This window comes from Carassius gibelio, chromosome A23, assembly GCF_023724105.1.
Source record: "Carassius gibelio isolate Cgi1373 ecotype wild population from Czech Republic chromosome A23, carGib1.2-hapl.c, whole genome shotgun sequence".
Classification (NCBI taxonomy): Eukaryota; Metazoa; Chordata; class Actinopteri; order Cypriniformes; family Cyprinidae; genus Carassius; species Carassius gibelio.
In genome coordinates, this window is record NC_068393.1 from 22,595,130 (window position 1) to 22,619,349 (window position 24,220).

A 24,220-nucleotide genomic window follows, 5' to 3' on the forward strand; every position below is an offset into this window, starting at 1 on the left:
AAAACTTATACGGGCAAGGGATCGCGGAAGAGAAAAATCTGTGTTTTCAATTGTTATGAGAAGCATATATATATATATATAAAATAACGGGTGTATACACTGTACATGTTCACTATGATTTTTAAATGTATTTATAGTATATGTCATTAACTCTCGCCGTCTAGACAGGGAAATAACACCTTGTTTGCCCGAAAACAAACCACAGGCAGTGGTGTCCAGCCCCTCTGTTTATTATTCACAAGACTCTGTGATGTCAAGGTCAAAGCGACAGCATAGTCATGGTCAAGGGTAACGCGCGATCACGTGATGTTATAACAGAAGGTCTAACTATCTTGAGGTAAACACCAAATTTCTCACTCCTCAAAGTACTGCACAAAGTAGTACTGTGCAAAGTTCTACACATCACCGATAGTTGTCAGATGACAAAGTTTTATCAGTAACCTGGTGTGTGCCTCATAGGCCTGTGTTACCAAGGGAATTAAAAGTTCCTTAGTTTACACCAAATTACAGAGTTTCTTACATTTACACAAGAACATTTGCTCATATACGCCCTTCATTTGTACATTTAACAGCATTTCTTGTTCATTAAGGCGAGTAAGCGATTATAGCATGGTTAAAACTATATTATAGGAACCTACCCATCGCGTAGCACATACACGGCAAAGTCCATTTTTGCGTATCAATACCACGAGTTTTCATTTTTATTTGGCGTACTATTTATACGCAATTTCTTGAGACCGGGCTCATTAATCATAACAGGAAGTTGACAGTATTTAATTTATTCCTTAAATGTAGCCTAAGGAAAAGTCATAAGAAAAAGTATTTAAAAGAAATTAGACCATTAACAGTGCTTCAGGTTTCTTTTATTTAATAAATATTAAAAAGTAAATTATAATTTGATAAAAAAAAGGAAAAGTTTAAGCATTAAATAAATGTTTTGCTTCCGACTATATCTACAGTATATATATAATCCTTGTGATCCAACAGGGAACGGTGAAGATCATACTGCATCTTAAGTGTTGCTGTGGCATATTCGTAATGATATTTCACTGAAAATTCGCCTTTTTTCGTATTTATTGTTCAAAAACAGTTAAATGATGGTAAAATTACCTACAAAGTGAGCAGACTTAAATCGAGTACATACTCTATATTAACGATAATGTAATTATAATGAAGAATTATATTATTAACACTATACTTAAGTAAATAAACACTACGAGCCTATCTTTCCATGCAAGTGCGCTGCTTGATTATTAAGTTAAGCCTATACTGAAAGTCCGTCGCTTGAGCATACTGGTCCAAATTAAACTCGGTGTTAAATTTTGGACTGTTAGCATTTATATGTATCTAAATCGACATTTTGAAGTTAAAAATTTACTGATCATCATAGACCATCAGTAATATGAAGGATGCCCCCCCCCCCCACACTATATTTCAAGGAACCCCGAGCAAGCAATATCGATGAATAAAGTTCTTTACAATATGTAGCCTATACGTCTATTGAAAATCCCTCACCCAAATGACACAAAAACATCGCATCTATTGTAAAAGCTCACTTGGAAGCTTTATCAGACACATGTAGAAGCGACCATAAATGGGCCATCACTGTCAATGAGAACTGAAATGCATTGATTCACTACAAGCACCATTCATTGTCATTTTTATTTATGAAATATGTCTCAATTCAGTACTTTGGGAATTGAACACCACAATACAGTTCACATACTGCACGAAAAGAGATACAGACAAGTTGTGTGAACAGCTCCAATGCTTTACGATATATATTTTTATATAAAAACAAAAAGGTTGTGCATTAATGTTTAATACTAAATGATTTTAAATGCTTACAATCATTCCAGTTGCATGGGAGAGTCATATCCTTCACTGTTAACAGGGACAGAAACAAATGATCTTGAAACATTCCTTTTTTACAGACCTGTCATCCGCGAAATCTAAATTAAATAATAGAAGCATTATTCTGTACAGTTAACATTAGCAGCCTGGTTTACCCTCGGCATTAAAAAGCAATGTATCCCACAGTGATCCAAATAGCTTTTGAGGTCTCGAAGGCTCATTCTAGCAAAATATTTGTCAAAACAAATAACGTTTCTGTTCGTGATCCAGTTCAACATTTGCTGCAGCCTTTCGAGAGTTTATACAAGTCTTGATTCAACCAAAGTGTCCCACAGATTTTTTGTTTGTTTCTCTCCCTCTTCTCTTGTGTGTTGAGCACCTCAGTGTTTTCTGCTGGCTGGTTGGCTTTGACGCACTCAGGAAGAGATGCAGAAGGGACGCTTCCCTCTTTATTTTCAGATTCACGTAAACCATGTGTCTCTTTGATATTTGTGTCATTTTAAATATTTATTATTTATATATGTACATTCATACAAAAGGACGAAGTTTAAATGTTTTCTTTTTTTCTGTATTTTCACAGTTTTGTATCATATTCCCAAAAAGCCAAAGAGTGAGCGGTTATGGTATTGTGTGCATGATTTAAATTAAATAAAGTAAAAGAAGACAGGTTAGGCTTGAGGCTGCACGGATGGTCTTCATTCATGATTTCGACAGAGGTAAATATCAGACTTTCTGGACGCAAGGGTATACGCTGGAATACAAAACGAAACTACATCAAGTATGCATGTGATTATTAGTCTTTGATTTACTGACAAACTTTTTCTCCTTCACTCTGCGGTTCTGGAACCAAATAGTAACTTGGCGTTCTGAGAGGTTGGTTGTCGCAGAGATGCGTCGTCTCTTGTCTTTGGTGATGAACTTGCTTGCTGCATACTCTTTTTCCAGTTCCTTTAGTTGTATCTTGGTGTAGGGAACACGCTTTTTGCGCCCTCGACGATAACTGCTGACTTCTGGCTGCAACGGAACAACATCTAAAACAAAACATACATAAAACATTAGTATAACCTGTTGTGCCCAATTAGACGCAAATGAAAGATTATGAAATTGTGGTTCGCTTTGGGGAAACGCTACGAGTTATCTATTTAATTATTAAATTGTTTAGCCAAATTATTTAAATATCTGGGGGCAATATTGTCAAATGAACAAAGAGGCAGCTGTGTTCCTTTTGTGAGCTACTTTATTTATTGAATCTGAAATTATATACAAGCATTGGAGTAGCCTAACAGAACAGGTTTTTAATATACAGACAGGCTAACTAAATCTTTCTCGATTAAAGTTTGGATGGATGGGGTTTGTGAAAAGACAAAATCTTGCTAAAACGCCAGGATTGTGGGTCGTATTGACAATTGTTTGTCAGTTATAATACAGTATACTATTATGTAAAATCACGTGTACCTTAATTATAATGTGTTCTATAACTCAGTACTAACGACAGCAACATTTTTTAAACACTACCTGACTGTAGCAAGGTAAAGGAAAAATAAGGTGAAGGATATTAGGCTATTCTGGCAGCTGAAGCACACATTCAGATGTATTCTAGGATTTTCCCTGTTAGTAAACAATGTTTTAGACAGAAGCATGTCCACTGCCCTTCCGTCAGCCACGAATTATAGTCTAGCGGCCACAAACACACTTGAAGAAACTGTAAATAACTGGTTTGGGGCATGCACGAAAACATCACTATAAGTTTTTCATTAAACAAGCTGTTTGTTAAATTCTTATTTGTGGTTATTTTAATATATGGCTTGTGTATGTGACCTCTTCTAGGGGGGAGGGTTGCTAAACGGGTCAGGGGCGTGATGGTGGTGACAATTCACTATAAACACTATAAGTAGCCTATATTTACTTTAGATCTGAAATTACAGTAAATACTTACATAGCACTGGTCATTTTGATTTGCCACTGCTGAATAGCAATACTGAATGACTGAGCTGACATTTGCATCATATGCAATATTTTTGCTCACAGCTAAAATCAATAACTTGACTACAGAATGTCAGATGCTTTATGAGGAGAAAATGCTGCACCATGGCATTCGCAAAATTTCCATAACAGATTGCGGGGCACCACTCCGATCACTGCTGACAAAGATTTATATACGTGGTACAAATCAGGACCTTCTGTATTATCATACGGGAGGAGCAAAGGTAGACAGTATTGCCATACCCCAGTTTCAAACTGCGTGACTTTCCTAGCTTAAGAATCCTGTGACTCAATAATATTCGAGTTAATATATCACTAACCCCTGTAACCAGATACGTCCCTCAAACATTGTTCTATTTTATGTAAGACGTTGTAAATAAAACGCACATTCTAGGCGAACTAAACTCAGCCTTGTTGAAACTTGTTGAGTTTAGGATTCGATCAAATTCTTGTTCAGGAAAGTCAATTGAACATTTACCGACTGACACGTGTCAAAAACGAATAGAAAAACATCGACACATTTGGCAGGTTCATGCAGACCTTCTGGATGCCCAATCTTAATCCATTTTATAGAGTTATGATTTTAACGCTCTTATCAACTGATTAATTTTTCTGAAGAATATATTTTTATACATAGCATTAATGCACGTTCAGTTTACAGTTGTGGAAAAGTATATAATTAAATACCAGGAGGTCGTATCATCCCTTTAATACATATGCATTTTTCCATACTTTCATGGTTTCACAACTATGGCAAGACATACCTGGAAACGGAGATTTCCAAAGATGAGAAGACTGTGTTTGCTCCTTTGAACAGTACACCTGCCCGTCCCAGCCATTCGACAGAGCCCAGTGTTGATAGCCCTCCATGGGGATCAATGCATCGTGACGTGGCTCTGGATGCGCACTAATGCTGGGGACCACCGACATGTCTAGATATCCCGGAACCGTCTGGTAGGAGCTGGCAAAACTCGGGTAGAAAGCAAACTCTTTTGCCCTGCTGGAGAGCTCCTCCGTGGGCAAGGCGCTGCTCGTCTCGGCATATTTGTCTGCGGGATGGTATGAACATGGTTTCTGCTGCAAGTTCACATTGTGCGAGTGAGATAATCTGCAACCGTAGTAAGGGTTTCCAAAGGGGTAGCCGTAACTCAGAGAGGCGCTAGATGACGTCTGTGGAGCGGGGCACTGTCGCCCAGCTTCAGGGGAGGATATATCCGAGTACACGGATCCCTGGTGAGTCGCTATGGTGCCGGAATGCCGCCCCAGCGCGGGGTGTGAGATCAGTTCCCTGCAATGAGTCGCAGGGCAATTCCCGCTCAATCCTTCCATAATTTGGTTTTTATTCTGAATATTTTCATTCGGGCTTTTTTCATACACGTACATCAAGGTGTCCGCCCAGCGTGGATGCAGGACCAGCGAAGTCGTCATATCACGGGCTGCCGATGCTTTTTAAAAGTCGCCTACTCCAAGACTGATACCTCATTTCCAACTACATTTCACTTATGCGCATGCGCACCCACGTGTCCAGTTCATTAAAGCGCAGGCACGTGATATGCTAACTATCCCAAAGAGACTGGGTTGTGGGTGGGAATAATAATCCCTTTAAACAACTACTGGCTCACGTTTCACGCCTGGCTTCTTCTAAGGTTTTCGGTGCCTAGTCATTGGCTAAGAGAGTTGGAGATAGCTGTTCTTAAAGGGGAAGGCTTTAAGCTAAGGGGGAACGAAAACAACCTCAACAATTCGGCCGACAAATGTCTGAGCACTTGGCCATGCGCACAGTTAATTAATTTACCCTTCATTATCTACAATCTGAAACGCAGTAAATCAGTAACAACATTAAAACAAACATAAATATATGCATACAAAGAAACGTGCATACATTCATGAACAGTTTTACAGAAAACGAATAGCATGAGAAAATTATGCATGATAGAAATCGTATGAATTTAGTTATTCTTCAGTTATTTTATTATAATAAAAGCAACTGTTCGCAACGTCAATGATTCACTTCCGACTGCATTTGAGGGGAAAATATTGCGTTGTTTAATATACGAACGAACTGCTTTGCTGTAACAAATGTTAGTGGGGGAATCTAAAAATAAATAATACAAATATCTATAGTAATATGCAAACAAAAATGCAAAAACACTACAAACCGAATGAAAACATCCTAAACAGTGCAAGCATAAGTGTGATCTATCATGTTATTTCATATAATTTCCATTATGAAACTAATGGCGTAAGCTGATGATTCTTTTGTAAATAGTTTTTCATCTATGTGTATGTTTCTGTCGCACTGTTATGAAATAATTTGGCTACATATTCAGTTACACATCTGCAGTTTTAAGAGTTGTTTTAATTATTATTTTCCATATATAGGCTTCCCTCCAACATTTAAATACGCGTATGCAATTTAATATGAGATCATCAAATAAAGCAATGAAAATCTGCAAAATATCTGACAAAAAAAAACTTTGAAATTTAAGTATGGATACATTTAGACATTCTTTATTAACATCACTCGTTTCCACTGACCTATGTTACAAAATTTACCAAGTATGGTAAATGTTTATTATTATATGCTGCATTTGTATTCTTATTTGAACACTAGAATGTAGTATACATTTAATCAATTCCAGCTTGTGCCAGGACAAGAAAGAATGCATAGCCACTTGATTAGATTTTCTTCCGGTCTGATGTTGTACATTTACAATGCAACGTTTCATGAGGAATGAATAAGAGTCCCATACCCTGTTAAAACATTCCTCTTGTCATTAGTTTCAATTGTGTAGCGACGAAACAGAGACGGTCTTTGAGTATTACACAATCTGAACAGTTTTTACATTTTAGAGAGTGTTGTGTGTTATGTGCGTTATAGATATAATGTTGAGGAGTTCATTGATTATTCCTATTTGCAAAGATACATTCATCGTTGGCTTCACGGACTGAAGAATGGAGAAATCTTACAAATGGCAGCTGCATGGAAGTCCAAGGTCAAGGTAAAAAAAAAAAAAAAAAAAAAACCCAGACAAACAGGGTCGTAATCAGAGTCTAGACAGACAAGAATGAACTTCACTCTCGTATGCATGCAAACTCGCTGTAGCTTGAAAGGCTTTGAGATACAACTTGGGAAAACGGAAAAGAAACTGGTAAACAATCCAAGTGGTTCCGAAAATCATTTCTACTTTTTAAAGTGCACCGGCAAATGTTAAACTGTTACGAGTAGGAAGACAAATACTACTAACGATGCAGAAATCCCATTCCGGTCAATCTGCATTCTTCTTCTTGCATTTCTGTGAAGTGTTCCTCTGTATGACATGTTAATTATGTAACTTCTAACTCGTCTGACTTATATTGTGCAGATTTGTTGACATTATTTAAACGTGTTGCTCTATAAGAACCATGTTTGTCAAAAAAAAAAAAAAAACACAAAAAAAAATCTATATACTTATGTTTATATAACGCAAAATATAGTTATTTAGATTTTCTTCCTCAATCTAGCAAATTATTGATTTGAAAGTATAAAAATTAAAAGTAAGAGTTTTGGTCGAATACTTGATAACTTATTTTTCTGTATGATGCAAAAAGCTCATGAGGTAAAGTCATTTGACCTCGGGTGATCTTTTTGAAGTGCTCACTTTGATTAATTTGTCAATTGCAAATAACTTCAAAAGTAGGCTACATGTCTAACAATTATATCAGGAACTATCCCCAACAGCATGTTAGAACAAGTATAACACAACTCATATCTTATTATAATAAAACAAAATCCAAGAGATATAAAAAGTACATCTATTCGTCAATGTAAATACATTTTTTCATTTATTTACACGATGTTTGATTAATTTCATATCAAGATCGCAGTTCACACGCGGCAACGTTGTGCTTATGCTATTTCTTCAGGTACAAGTTGAACATATTAATATAAAACACACGTATGAATCAGTTTTAATAAAATAAGTTTGAATATGTATATTCATAAAACTATTTGAAATGGCGTTAAATTCTCCTTTGACATTACGCATTCTATTACAGGTGTGTAGTCTTCATTTGACTGTGCTTGGAAATGTTTGCAAATCCGTTAAAATTACACTTCACCCTCAATAAAAATATATGAACATTTTCGACACTTTGTGAAATAGCCTACAAGATCCAATATAGCTACATTACAGTTGCGCATTAGCAAGTCTACGGTCAAATCAGTGAGCATTGTTTGAATAACCGTAAGAGCGCTAAAATGGGAGCATTAACACACTGCGCCTTTAAAATTGTGAGCACAGTGTCGAACTGGATCCAGTGAGTGCCCGTGTCTGTGTCAGTTTGTCTCTATGTGCACGTGCGCCTGATTGGGAATGCGAGAAAGCACCTTTCTTCTTTGCATTGCTTTTTAAAAATCACAAAATACTTAGCCATTTTCAAATGTACGACTGATTTCAAATATTAAAAATAGATATTTATTTTAACAACACTGAAAGTTTCCTTAAACTGTGTACATCTAGATAGGTACATCTCTGCGTGTTTCAATCTTATGTTACAACCATCGCTTTCTCTAGTCTTTGGCTTCGATGTTTTCACTTTTCTGTTGCAAAGAGACCACAGGTGCACACTAAAATACATATCTCCATGCCTCAATTAAATAACCGTTGTGGTGGAATGCACACTGAATTATCAGCTTCTTAAATAACAGTCCCAAATACATAATAAAACAGAAATCAGAGTTTTTTTTAAACGTACGTAATCACATTTTAATGTTTTTTGCCCCAGTTCAAGGAATAATATGATAATACATATTAAAATATCTAATAAAATATTAAAAGGCTTAAAGAGATCTTTAAGACTAAAATCTAAGAAAAGCATTGTCTGGGAAGTTACATTTTGAGATGTGTCAAATATAGATAAAAAAAAGAGGAACCAATTGTCTAGTTTAGTCATCATTGACGTCATCACGAAAAGCGACAATAATTTACACACACACGTAGCTATAAGTTATACACTTTTTTTTAACCTAAACACACCCCTATCCCTAACCGTACCCCTTACAGAAAACTTTCTGCATTTTAACAATGAGGACGTCCCCAAATGAATGTATTTGGTCTTTTTTATTATTATTCATTTTTTTGTTGTTGTGATTTTGTGTTCAAGTTTTGCTCACTTTAGGTACACATTTTTCCCCAAAGTATGGTTAAGTACACACACAAATGATTTTCATTTTCTTGTCACTTGGCAAATTCTTGGATTGTCAATTTTTTTTATCGGATGGTAAAAATCAATGGATGTTTCTATATTTTAATTTTCTGTTATATTAACAACAAAACTTTAGTCTGTTTTCACTACTCTGCTATTATACGCGCTTAAATATGAACGTAGGCTATACAGGCATATATACCTGTCGGTCTCTCTGTAGATCTCTCTATTACACAACTCTTCATTCAGATTTATACATTTATTAGGCATCTCCACATATAACAGAAAACAAATGAAGAATGGAAAGCATGATACATTTTTGAACTTTTTAACCCTGCCTCATGCAAAAAACATTCAGACTATACACAAATGTTACGATAATAATTTTTTTTAATCATTTTATTAAATTTTCTGATATGAAAACATGAATAATAAATGTTAGACTCTATAAAGCACAAACTTGAGTTGATCCATATACCCATTATTATATTATATATTTAATTTTAAGTATAACACAAGAGTATATAGTTTTGCTTGCCTATAAGTTAAAGTCAAGGAAATCTGTCTCTCAGGGATTTGGGAGCTGGATTGTTTTGGCTGAGCGTCTTACGTTGTCAAGGAGCGGGGAAAAATCGATACATTGGTTAAAGCTGGCTCGCTTAGACGCTTTTAAAATATGCCTTCTATTCTGGTTTCCAGTGCACACATTCGTTCAGTAGTTTAGTCAGTCAAAAATGACATTATGATGGGTATATCACAAATTAGATTCACTCACTCGATACTCTTTAAAGACAATTGTTTTATTTTGAAATGCCTATATAATATCTGAACACGGCTGCTTATTTTACACCTTATTGTAATTATTTATAAGGACTTGTGTAATTGCTAAGATGTAAGTTAAATGTACTTACAACCTTCGCTATACAAAACCTGTTCTACAGGTAAAATTTATGTAAAGAAAGCAATCAATTTTTTATTAACAAATAAAATACATTTCCCACCAAAATAGACTACTCAATGCTTACATATACAGTACACTGTATATTGAACAAAATAAAAAAAGTTGTTAGAAAATGTAAACGCAACCTGTTCTATGCCTAAATCATCTAAAAAAAATAAAATAAAATAATATTTAAAAAAAATTGTAAAGTGCTCCAGGCGTTTTAGAGCTACAGCTTTGCCTCTGCATGCACATTCTTGTGGGACTGCTGCAAGCCTTGTTCAGGAATTGATTCTCCTCTGAAAAAAGAAAAAGGAAAAAAAAACCTCTTGCAGAGTGCGGTGCCAACGGTTATGAATATATATCATGTCACTGCAGTTCCACAGTGCTACAATTATATATGCCTACCCCATTCCAATATAATTCAATAAAAAATTAAGCTAAGAAAAAGCAATATAGCCGAACTATTAGGAATAAACAGTGGTTCCAAATAAAGCAACTCAAACTCGAGTTCCTTTTGACCTTCCTTCTCCTTCCAGAAAAAAATAGCCTACCGTCACCTTTGGAGAAGAAACAAAACGGTAATAAATCTCGCATAGTTTTCAGCAGAATATGGCTAGGCCTACGTCCATTCAGTATCGGTGCAATAAGGTATAAATCTAACCCAATCTCAGATTGCATTTCAATAGCACGATTTTCGGTTTCTGTTTGGCGTCCTATTTACGCAGAATTGACTTTGGCGTGTATATGACACGCAGTGGTTATGTTTAGGGGTGTGGGGTAGGGTGAGTATTATATGTATGCCAAACTGCTTATCATGTAGCCTACCTTTAAGGTGCCAAAACTGACCCTTTAGGTACAAACATGGAAATTTTGAAAAGGTGCCGCCCCAGTGACAGTTTTTGTAGCCTACCTTTATGTCTGAGAGTGTATGTTTATCAAAAACTGCATAGGTTATTATATGCACGTCAAAAACGTGCGCATCACATGCTCACCAAAGTCAACTTCTATCTAAACATGTATTTTCTACTTATTTATATTTCCAATGTAAGATCTTTAGGTTCAGGGGGCTGCATTGCAATGGCAACTAGGTCGGTTTGTCAGAGCGTCTATGCAGACAAAATGTCTCCCCCACTTTCAGACACGTCTAGTCGGAAGTCCAAGTTCAAGTTAAAGGAGGCGGTCAGTTCCTCTGCAGGCATGTTAATTGCGACAGCAGGGCTCCAAGTACAACTTTCTCGGTTTTTGACATCTTTACTTTTAAGCCAAATAAATGTTTCGTATCTCCTCCGTATCTAACGGAATATAGGCTATAGTTGATATCTCAAAATGCACGCGCCAGAAGTGGGATTTGAAAATGAACCATAATCATATATACTGGTGAGCTGGAATATTTTGGACAAATTTCATTATTGCTCGGTAAAAGTAATGCTTCAAGCTCTTCTTTTACGTGAAAGTTTCAAATTGAGATCAAATTTGGATCATATAAGATTAATTACATCTTTAAGAAAAAAAGCAGCAAAACAGTAGGCCTACAGCAAACAGCAGACATCAATTAACTTCAAGTGTCGAATTTACAAAACCCCCGGCCCTGGTGTATTATACAAAAAAAGGCATATATATATACACACACACAAACACACACATAGTAACCTACTGATCGAATGACACGATTAGGTTTAGACTACTTAAGCAACACGTATAGTCTATCTTGAGCTTTATTTTAACAAATGACCAAAACCATTAAACTTTTACATTTTAAACACGAAGGAATGGTGTCGTCCTCTTTCCAACCACATGCACAGTTAATTACAACAGCTGCGATTTTTTTTAAAAGTTTGACTGTTTTTATTATTTTCCCTTAGCAACAGCTATAAACAGCAAAACTAGAACTTGTACTTCACCAATAACTTACTACTAACAGCAGTTGTTTTTTATTATTTAACAAGGCGTTCAGATGTAATTGGAAAAATATAATTGCATAATTTCTGATATATAAAACTTAATTGCACAAAATAACTGCATGAATATAATAATATAATATAATTTTTGTTATTTATCTATGGGCATGATACAGTTCTGAAAAATCTGGCATCTAAATAGCAACGTTTAATATTGGTTCTTAATTACAAAAATTGCAAATAATAATATTCAGTAAATGCGCAGGAAACGCAGGAACACCAAAGTAATGTGCTGTACAAAGAGGATTTCGCTAAAGAAGTGGGCAGCTTCAGTAGTACTCAAGACGAAACCATACGATCCAACATTCAAACAGTCAGTGATCATCGAGGAAATACGTAACAGGAACAAAGGGAATGTGTAAATTCAGACTTTATTGTTATTTATCGAGTAAATATATGTTATGTAAAACCGCTTAATGAGTCCAGTTCTAAGCAAAATATGATCATTTTTATTATGTTATATATATATATATATATATATATATATATATATATATATATATATATATATATATATATATATAAACATGCAAGTACTAATTAACGTACAATAAAACATGAACGATAACAAATCTGAAATGTGACATATTCTGACATTCTGCAGTAAATCTCTGGAAAAAAAAACATCACGATCAGCATGCAGTAATAAGATGTTTTTCAGCCATATCTCAGATTCTCAAGGACAAATATGACGCATCCGCGTGCCAAGGAAAGTATGTGGACACATAATGAGAAGTTGTGGTCATTGTAGCCTGTTTACCTTCAATTTATCACACTGGACAAACATTCTTTTTTGCTATAAGAGTAAATTAAACTTAAGCTTCCATGGTAAAGTTCGAGCTTTCACTGATACCTTGACACGCATTTATAATTTAAACATTATCATTCTATTTATGCTAATTAACTGCATCAATATTTAGTACAATAAATTGCTTAATAATAATAATAAAACTTTTATATCCAGATACGTTGGGTTACATTGTGTTCACAAAATATTTTATATAAAAGGTGCAAACTACATCAGAAATTCAGACCTAAAACACATGGGAACAGGTTCACTTCTGAAATCAGTAGATTATCTGTCCTATATTTTCTTACATTTTGGTGAGTACATTTAAATTACAAAGGGACAACACGAAATCGGATGGTTTGTTATTGTTACCGCTCCAATAGAGAGCGCACTTGAAACGGTCTTAGAAATAACACAAATCGCTTTTGATAGTTTTAAATGTATTTCTAGGCAAATGTAACTAAATGTACAATAACTTCTCTGCATTTTACATAGTTCAACATAGCGTGCTATGATGAAGGTCAAGGTTGCACACTGCACATGCAGACTTCGGTTACTACAAAAGCATGAAAAGCTTGAGCATTGGATTTTTTATTTAAAAAGTATAGTTTAAATGATCTTTAACATACGTAAAATAACTTACTGTAATTTTACTAATCGAGAGATTAGTAAAAATCATATAATATCTTTGTTTTCTCAAAATCTAAACAATATAATTTATACTAGAAGTAGAAATTACGCATTTAAAAAAGTACGCTTTAAATAATTCACTACTACAGTTGTCCTCTAATACGTTGAGATATGCAATTAAAACAATCGGATATAAAATGGATAAACACTTGATTAATATTCAGCTGGAGAAGGACAACAAGTAAAGTTCAAGTTCAAAGTCTTTCACAGCAGACAGCCAAGTACAACGCGCAAGGAGACCCCTTCACCTCTTACAAAATAAATCACAGAATGCACAAATGTTACCTTCTGGTTTTAAAACACGTTTTATATATATATATATATATATATATATATATATATATATATATATATATATATATATATATATATATATATATATATATATATATATATATATATATATACAAAAACTAATTCAAAAAAGTAACTTCAAGTTCTTTATATCAAGGCAACTATAACCACACGGTCACGTTCAGAGGTACATATGACAAATTTTGTAACCGTCCGTCTTGATCCAAACAACAATTCTGTGCTGTCTTTTGCACCGTTTCTAAGTTTGATTATACGAGCAACATTGAATGTGTTATTTTTAGCTAATGCTATAAAATTGCAGCTTCACAAACCTTATATAGATGACTGAGGTTAAACTTAAAACCGTTAAGTGATACTCATCATCTCTCCAGTTTAACAGCATTTTATCATTTAAATTTCAGTGTTTTAAGTAACCCCATTTTCTCATTTACAACCAATATTTTGAAATATTATATACTTGTAAAAACATATCTTCTGGACTTCTTTACTTTTGTTTCTTAACATTAGATTCAATTTCAGTATAAAGAGACCAGAACAATACTGCAGTTACAGTTCAAAACTTTCTTATACTTCAGTGATAATCTGTGGAGTCATGAACGTGAAATATCTTGGATCAGTTCGACTAAACTGTTCAAAAGAACATGTGCATTTGAGATAAAAAAAAATATTATAAACAGTATAAAGTTTTTTTTTTATTATTATTCCATTATCTTGCTGAAATAAATAACAATATTCATTAGTAGTTCCAGTTCGATTGTTCTTCTGTATGGACTTTTTTCCTCTGAATAAATGTTTGATTAATTTGAATCCAGGAATGCCAGACTCTGTCGCGTTTTTAAATAAGAAAATGTTTCAAATACTTTAATTCGTGAAACCTAATCATACCGATGGATAATCCTATCATGACATTACTCAGTTTAGAGCAATACAAAAGGGTGGACCGGTCATCAGATAAAACCATTCTACCCTGAGTCCCAAATAAACATTTTAACTATGCTAAATGTGTGAGCCTCCAGTCCTCTGATTGGTTTTATTTATTTAATTGGTATGTTTAAAGACCTCTTCTTGTTTGGATAAAAGTTGTTTTTCTCAGTCAAGTCGTCTATAAATGCAAAGTAAATACAAACCAAATGTAATTTGAAATTAAAGCTTTTTTTATTAACATATTCAGAGTGGTTATTGGGCACTGAAAAACCGCATTTTGCAACATTTCATCCTGCGTGGGATTTTATGAAGAGCCCTGTAGAAGAAGAGTTGTGATGTTAAATTCATCTATTCTATATCAACAGCGCGCACTCACTGTCCTTAATTAATCATATCCTTAATTAGATTATTAAGGCATCCTGACGCTGTAAAATAATGTGCATGAGTGAGAGATTAAATGCTTGAAAGGATTTAACACGAATGTCGACTGCTATAACGTAAAGTCTCTGAACGTTGGACAACAGGTAGGTGACTTACTGTCATCAGCTTGGATGCTAGTGTACAAGCACGTGACGGTCTGCAAATTATAGAGACAAATCAAACAAATGTTTAAATGTTCATATTTCTTGTTAAAACAAGATAACTCAATACAGCCTTGTTATAAGTATGGTTGCAGATTATAGATTTCATGCAGAATGATTTGGTACAGTCCCTGATCCTTATTTGCTTCAAGTCTGTGGCATGTTGGACGAATTCCAGATGAAATTCGAGAACTAAAAATTTTCCAAACATTTTTTTCCCACTCAGTATGCTTCACCACTAAATACTAAGATGACAGTGAATGTAAGTGGAAACTTCATAAGAGATTGAGCTGCAAGGCTCAGTGAAGGTTGTGGTCAGGATTAAAATCAGAGAATCAGCTGGTGGGGTTTAGTTGGATGAAACTTCAGAACACAGATGTCTTGCAGTGAACTTAGGTCCCTGGGTGTTCAAGATCACTGTTGATTCTGACACAATGATTGGATGTCTGAATGAATGGATGGAGAACAAGAGGAAACTGTACCTTTGTTACTTTGTTACAATTTTTATTGTTAAAAGTGCTATATAAATAAAGGTGACTTTACTTTTACCTGCCATGAACAATCCATTATCAATTAAAATGGTGGTCACTAAATTAACGTCTAGTTTTATCAAGCTACTGTTCCAGTTATAGGGGTCCGAAACAAATGGGTAACACCAATATTCATGTTTGAAAAAAGGTAATAGATAAAATGTGTAAACAATTGAGTCATGTTTTTGAACTTTGTAAATCACAATGTAACTTTGTGCTGAAACAAATGTCTAACAAATAACTATAGTTTAATTATAAATGCTTATTCTTTGGATGCATCAGGTGTTCTTGCACCTGGCTGGTGTTCAAACCACTCACACATTTACCCTTATCACCCCCCCCCCAATAAATACAATACAAGCAAAATCACTAACTAATAACACATTGAGAGAAAGTGCATTTTATAAACAACTACATAGTTCCAATAATACAATTGTCCAAATAATTGTGGTTCCAAGCATATTTTATTTTAATGTGATGGATAGTTTTGACATGGAATCTAATTATTCAAATTCTTTTTGTTACAATATTTTTAAAAGCTTACAGGATAAAAGCACTCTATAGCCGGTGGACCAAATGTGATAACCTGGTTGGTATAGTATGCAAGGAGGTAAATATAAAAACTTGAGAATCTGTTAGTATTCCTATTTTTTTCCAGTGGCAGGCACAATGCTAATCAGCCAAATCTTGACCTTTATTAATATGCACCAAGTGTACGAGGACTAATAGGAGATTGCATAAAACAGTAGTTCACTCCAGATGCATACTGAGGTGTGCACCATTATTGTACCCAAACAGAATTGAAAAAATAAAGGAAAAAAAAGAACATGATTGAACAATTACATACATCAGCTTTAAGATAATGTTCAATAAATAAGCAATAAAAATGGAAACTCATGTATTCCTGATAATATTATACACATATCTGCATTATTTTGAAAAATATAAGAAATTAATTTACAAGGAAAAAAAAAATCAACATGCCACTGCAGCAAAAGATAGCTGAATGTATCTGTACAAAAGGCTCGGCTGTCTCTTAAGTCCTGGATAATTCTGACCAATCAGGGTGTTCAGCATGGCTGAAATGTCACCACGGGAGGTGGAGCCATATCGCAGGTTAGAGAGAGAGACGCAGCGACGTGTGGAGATGGAGAGTTTGGCAGCTGTATTCTAGTACAATCAGTTTTTCTTTCAAGACATTGACTTTATACTGGGTTACAATGTGTGTACATGTGAAGTAATCGCTGTCTATAAATTTTCTGTTATTATTGAGTGATCAGCTGTTATTCTTGTACCGATTAAAGGGTTAGTTCACCCAAAAATGAAAATTAGCCCATAATTTACTTACCCTCAAGGCATCCTACATGACATTCTTCATTTAGAGGAATCCGGTCGGAGTCATATTAAAAAATGTATTTGATCTTCCACGCTTTAGTAAGGCACTCAGCAGCCAGAAGGAGATTCCTTGCATTGCTGTAATAAAAAATATACATATTTAAAAACTTAAACACTTTTCTGTCACTTCCTGTAACTGTCCTATGCACATCATTCCAGGCGGATGATGTAGGACATATGGGAGGAGCATGCGCTGGTGAGAAGTGACGAATCTGGAAGCAGAGAGGAGAGAACAAAAAACACTGGTCATGAATTAAAAGTACAAAAAGAGGATTTGTAAAGAAAAATGTCTATGATATAAGCAAAGAGGGGACTAGTTTTCCTTTGCGAAAGTAAGGAAACTTTGCTTCCTTTGCTCCTGTAAACATGGGCTAATTTTCATTTTTGGGTAAACTAACCCTTTAAAGGGGTCATATGATGCAATTTCAAGTTTTCCTTTCTTTTTGGTGTGTTACAAGCTCTTGGTGCATAAAGAAGATCTGTAGAGTTGCAAAGACTAAAGTCTCAGTTCCAAAGAGATATTCTTTATAAAAGTCAAAACTCGTCCACGCCCCCCTAAAACAGCTCGTTCTAACACACACCCAAAATGTCTACATCACGATGTGGGAAGATTTGCAAAATACTGCCCAAATGTTCACACAAAAAAAGAAGGCGTAACTTTTATTCTTGCTGTTGCCTTTTGCATTTTGTTTGGCCTTCCAAATATGAACCCAACTAGAAATCAGTTGATAAGTTATTACAACACTGTTTCCCGGAACAGTTCAACCCAAATATGTGTGCAATGCATTTTACGGAGGATGAGGACCGTTTCCTACAACTTGATGTTTTATAAGATTTCTGGAGGAGTATGCGCAGATAATCAATGCGGCCAATTCACCACCAGTAATCACATCCTCTATCCAACCACCACAAGAGAAACCATTATAAATAATAATAGCAGCGTCACCTTCATTCTCTTTAGTCTTGCAGCATTCCCCCACCACTCCGACTCCTCACTGTTGACCAATTCCGGGGGGAAGCGCTCAGCATTCAGGCCGATGCTGAGCTCTAGGCCCTCTCCCTGGCCAACATGCCAAATATGCATACTTTTCTTCTTGTTTTACTATCTGCAACAAGGCAAACTCATGAAACCGGTGTCTGTTTTTATAAAGTGGAACAGTTCTATACTTCCAAGGACAGTCTGGTGCTTCTGACTTACAGTATGCAAGTACATTTACATATTTAAAGGATTTTCCACTGATGATTCAAACTTGAGTTTTGAGCGGATCACAAATGCAGACATGGATTTATGTTTATGTTCATGCAGCGCGATGCTCAACACAATGCGTAATAATACAGTGTAAATCATTATAATCAATATTTATGTCCCGACTGGATGCAACAAATGTCTTTTTTTTTTTGTCTTGTCCAGCCAGGACACAAGTCATCACAGTATGGTGAGGGGCATAACATATTAGTCACATGCTTGAGGCATTCAGCCAATCACAAAACACTGGATAGCTGGCCAATCATAGCGCACCTCGCTTTTCAGACCAGTAGGCATTGTAAAAAAACGACTTGTTTCAGAAGGCGGGGCATAAAGGAGAAACAATGTACTGTATGTGAAAAATTATGTTTTTTAAACAACATAAATACATTTAATTACACCAAATCCACAAAAAAAAACTTTTTTAGCAACATCATTTGACCCCTTTAAGGAGTAGCCAGTTAGCATAGCTTTGCCTGTATTAACTATATGATTCAGTGTATTCGTGAGTGTTTCTGTGATGTTTCTTGTTTTGAGATGCTTAAGTGTATATTGTTATTATTGAATATTAACCTTATTATTGTGTGTGTGTGTGTGTGTGTTATGCAATGGTTTGACAATCATCTGCTTAGTATGAGTCTTGGCATTTTATTGTGCCCTCGTGCTGCATTCATGAGTGGATAGCAGACCAGTGAATCACCATAAAAAGAAGACATCCTCTCACCTAAAGAGTTTTAATGTATAAAGCCAGTGATGCAATAAAGGCTTTTGAACTTTTCACTACAATTTGAGAGCCTTGGAGTTCTTGTCCTTAAATAAATACTATCCTATACAACCAAAGCACCGAGCACCGAGATTTCCGTACCCCATGCAGCACTTCTTGATGCATTCAGTGCTTTAAAGAAGATATCCTGTTCTGAGTCAGATCCTCCTGTTGTCCACCCTAGACAACAAATAAGACTGCCAGCACATCTAGCATACTATCAAGTTCACGGATCAGGCTTTTGAAGAGATTTCCATCAGCTACACATCTAAATGAAGCTGAAATGGAAGCAGCTGCACCCACGTCAGAGAACGCATCCAGATTGTCTTCTCCAAAGAGTCAGCTCTCAAAAGCAGATGATCCAGTTCTCCAAGATGTATGGCCAGAGCCATTTGGATGTGTCGCCAGAGCATGGTAAACGCACCCCCTTCAAATCCAACAGTTGTCTGAAATAAAGTCTATGTGGTTCAAGATGAAGAGGGCCAATGATGAGCTTCACAGCCACATTATACCAGGGATCCTGTCTGTCTATTCTGTGAGGACTCAAGACGAAGAATGCTTTGCTGAAGCAGGAGATCCAGCAGTTTAGCACCAGCTTTGAGACTCCTCGTTGATCAGTGAAACCTGAACCAGCCCTTCATATTTATCTGCCACTATCCATCTGTAGTCAGAGAAGTTCTGTGGTGAATGCTGATAAAGTTCCTCCAGCCCGACCTTCCTAGTGCAAGCAGCTGACGAGACAGATGGAGGACCTTACAATTTCATGTAGGACCCACATGCTGATCCTGCACCACTTCAGAGGTCATATACCTATTCAGCCCAGCTTGAAGGAGCAGGACAGTATGATACTGTGTGCCTGGTCCCAGACAAAGTCATCTTCAGAGAGAGAGAGAGAGAACTCACAGGTGACGCATAGAATGTAGATGCTGCACGTCCAAGAGCAGATATATCGAGGACAAAAACCTACTATCCCTAGCCTGACAGCAGCTGACCCCATACAGTTTTCCAGACTGGAGATGGCACTATAGAACCTTCTGCCAGCAGATGATCCAGACTGATAATCTGGAGCTAGAAGAGGTCTTGCTAGTGGCGGAATCCTACTGTAACTTGAGACAATACAGACACGATGCAAGCTCTTGTGAAGCTTGTCCTCCAGACTATCGCTGAAGTACTGGAAGGTCTCAATCTCAAGCCAAGTTGCCCTTCAAGTGCACATGTTGGAGCAGTTGGGTTCAAAGGGAGTAGCTGAATTAAAATGCGGTTCACATGTGTCCAGATTTCAAGGCAAGCTTCCACATGAGCTCCAGATCAGCTTTAAGGAAATAGGATCACAGTTCCTACTCTTCACGACTTTGGGAACTGGTTAGAGAATTTGCTTAAGATCCAAGATGACACGGCCAAATCAGTCATGTATGCTACACCCTTACCTACCAGGAAAACAGAAGGTTGTCATGACACCAAGCCTCCAGGCAGATCTACAAGCATCCTGCTGGGTGCTGAGAAGCCCAATGCTGACAGTGAATGTAGCGCGGCCACTCCAGAGTCCAGACCCAGCTCGGTCAGGTACAGAGAGAAGTCAGGTGCCTACTGTCCTTACAGTTAGATAAGATCAGCAAGTGCATCTTGGGGTGCATCTTTGATGTCTCCTTCACAGTATCACTTGTGTCTCATCCCCACAAGAAATACCTCCTTCAGCTTGCATTTACAGTTGAGAGACTAGGCTTTGCCGAGCAGACCAATCCAGTGGCTTTCTTACAGATATGAAACAGACATCTAGCTGACCTCCCATTGCAGCAGATGGGAGGCCAGTGCAGCCAGTGTTGCTGACTGGGTCAAATTGCTCACATCTCATCACACCCGTTGAACCAGTCCAGTTAGGCCCACCAGGGGGTCCTGCAGCAGTCAAGACCTGCCTTGGATGGACTCTTCAAGTTCCTACTCATGAGGTTTGTTGTGAGATCAACACACACCAGTGCTTCTTTACATATGTTCTCCCCAACACAGACTTGTTTGCTCATGTCGAGAGACTATGGCAGATGGATGTGATTACCTACTGCATTGATATGATCCAAAATAGATATAAATGCCATCATACTCCTGCAGAAGACTGTGTGAGTGGAAGTGGAAGGTATTATGCGGTATGCCACACTGCTCCGCTCCTTCGTATGTAGAGAATGCCACGCTTGTCGCTGCCCAAGGAAGCTTTATCCTTCAGCTTAGCAGTGTCAAGAGTTGACTGCTTGAGAACCCAGAGAAAGCATATGCCTACCAGGCCGAGATCACCAGACTGAAGGATGCAAGTTATGTGGCCGAGCTGGAACCAAGAGACGTGGATAGCTCCACAGAGTCATATGGTGCAGCACAATAACAAGACCCAGGTCATCTATAACGACTTCTTCCAGTTTGAAAGCCATAGACTTAATGAGTTCCTCCTACCAGGACCCACACTAGCCACATCACTGCTAGCAGTCCTGCTCCACTTTCGAGAGGTAATTGAGAGATAATTTTACATTTTACACTTTTAGCCACTGGAGTCTTCGAGCTTCGACAGTGGGCCATCAACAGTCCATCATAGATTACTCACCTCCTCGCTGAATCCAGTTCCAGTACCTGTGATCTCTGGCTCAGTCAAAGCCAACAAAGATATCCATAAGTCTTCACTTTGACTGTACTAGCATTGACGGTCCGACAAACTGCGTTACAAGCATCAAGCCAGCGCCCTTACCCAGCAACGATGCACCATATTTACGGAGTACTCGCTACCCAATATGATCCTCTTAGCTATCTTATCCCTTACATTACCTGGCTAAGATACTAGTACAGCACCTGTGGGACAAGCATGATTGGGACAACCCTCAGCTGCCTAAGGATCCGCTTACAATGAGGCACGGATGGGAGGAGGAGTTGAGGGGACTAGAGGAGATCTCTCTGCCCAGGTGCTATTCTAAATCACAGAAAGAGAACCCATTCTGTAGAGATAAATGTTACAGGTTAAAATGTTACCGCTCCGTTAACGCGCGCACATCATGTCTCATTCAAAAAGATACTGCCATAGCATGACGCAATCAGTCACGAGAAACACATGTAGTGAATCAGCTCAAAGGGGAAATATGAGTAATCAATCATAACTAGTTATGATTAATTATAAATATTTAGATCCCTTGTAAGCATTTACTTGACCCTGTCAGTATCAAAGGTCTGTCAATTCAAAAAATGTTCCAGTTAAAGCTGCAGTAGGGAACTTTTGACGCTCTAGCGGTTAATAAACAGAACTGCTTGCGTCTTGCGGAAGAACATTGTAGCTGGAACTACTTCTCTCTGTTTATGTCTATGAAGAATCACAAAGGTACTGGGTTACTCCGCCGCGGTATCCCCGAAGCAATCTAAAATAGTCCGAATATAAACACTTATTATAGGTGCACCCTAGTGATTCAGGACAAGCCAAAAACACGGTTTGGAAAATGGATTTATGGTGTACTCGCTTATTATATACATTTTTCTACATTTTGAACACAAACAAAGTTACGGACCGCAACTCTGATTGGCTGATTTTTACCGGGAGCGCATGACTTTCTGCAAATGGCAATAGGACCACTGGGAGGAGCCATAGGAGCTTGATTTTTTTCACAGATTATCTGTCTCATATTCTACTGTCAGGACATAATGATAGGTTTAATAAATATGTAAAAAATATTTTTTTACAAAAGTTCCCTACAGCACCTTTAAGGGAAAATAACTTTCTTACTGTACAAAACTCCTCGGATCATGTAGCTAAAATCTGCATGATTAGGGACTTCAGTTATGAGCAAACAATGAACAACCTCAAGTGTGATACAAGTAAGACTTTATTAACTACAAACACTTAAACTAGTCTAACATACACATACACGCATACAGTTGGCATAGGAAAAAGCGCTAAAGCTTTAGTAAAGAGAAGAGAAATAAAGACACAAAGCTATTGTACAAGTTGATATTCAGCAGATTTACAGCCTGAAGGAAACACCAGTTTTTTAGTTCAAACACACCTTTGTAAAAGGTACATACGATACTTAATGTATCAATTAATAAAACTAAGTTTGATACTTGCACGTCTCACCTGTTTGAAAAAGTCCTGATGCATTCTGGGTCTCCAGTTGGTCTCTGCTGAAGTAAGTTGATGAGAAAGACCAATTCGAATCAGAGGATCTTGACAAATGGAAAGTCAAGGACGAAGGCCTGGCTCAAGGTATAAACATATAACATACACTCTTCATTTAGATCATGAAAATACAAACTCATAGATAACAAACATCATATAGATGAGGTTGTATTAACTAGTGATCCATTATAGGCATGAATAATACACATACAATACACAAAAGACAATATACAAGAACAGTAACAGCACATAAAATGCCCTAAAGTATATGTGAATTTATTCAAAAGAAAGATTTTTCTATGAATTCATTAGAGAAGAGTCCCTTTTTATGTGCATTATGTGTCTGTTTTTTAGAGAATTGAGTTAAGAGTTGCTTTGCACATTCCTGTGAGCTGTAAACCTAGTGTCATCAGGCTTGTTCTGCCTTTTTTGAGGTGATAGTTCCATTTTGTGGAAAGGGTCCATAGACCGTTTTGTTAGATGAGAAGGCATTAAATATTATTTGTTAAATATAACAAATAGTTCTGTGTCTGATTGGTTCAAATGCTACACACAACAGCCAATGGCATTTTACAACAGCATGACGCAATCGGTCACAAGACACACAAGAGCCAATGGCTTAGGTAAGGCTTCTTCTAGCTGCATTATTTGAATTCGCGCAAAAAGATTCACAGTGGACTGAGATGCATCTATTCCTCTCACAAATAAATAGTTTTGCCTCGAAAGACTTGGAATATTATTATTTTTTTAATAAATCATGACGGTAGTTGTATCTGTCTGTTATATATTGTGGCTTATTGACAAATGGTAGGGTTTAGGGGCAGGGGTTGGGTTACCTGCTCACAAATGTGTAAATAGTGAAAAGTGAAAGTTGTGACATTTGCCAAGTATGGTAATCCATTCTCTGAATTGGTGCTCTGCAT

The 24,220-nt window shown here is 36.7% G+C and overlaps 1 protein-coding gene across 1 annotated transcript; it reads right to left on the reverse strand.

The window, feature by feature from the left end:
- Positions 1–2,522: 2,522 nt before the first annotated feature.
- Positions 2,523–5,378, reverse strand: LOC127944800 (homeobox protein Hox-C13a-like). Its single transcript, XM_052541072.1, has 2 exons — positions 4,602–5,378; positions 2,523–2,885 (listed from the first exon to the last, which is right to left on the reverse strand). Exons 1-2 carry the CDS (start codon positions 5,263–5,265, stop codon positions 2,629–2,631), a joined length of 921 nt encoding a protein of 306 aa, XP_052397032.1. The 5' UTR covers positions 5,266–5,378; the 3' UTR covers positions 2,523–2,628.
- Positions 5,379–24,220: the final 18,842 nt, after the last annotated feature.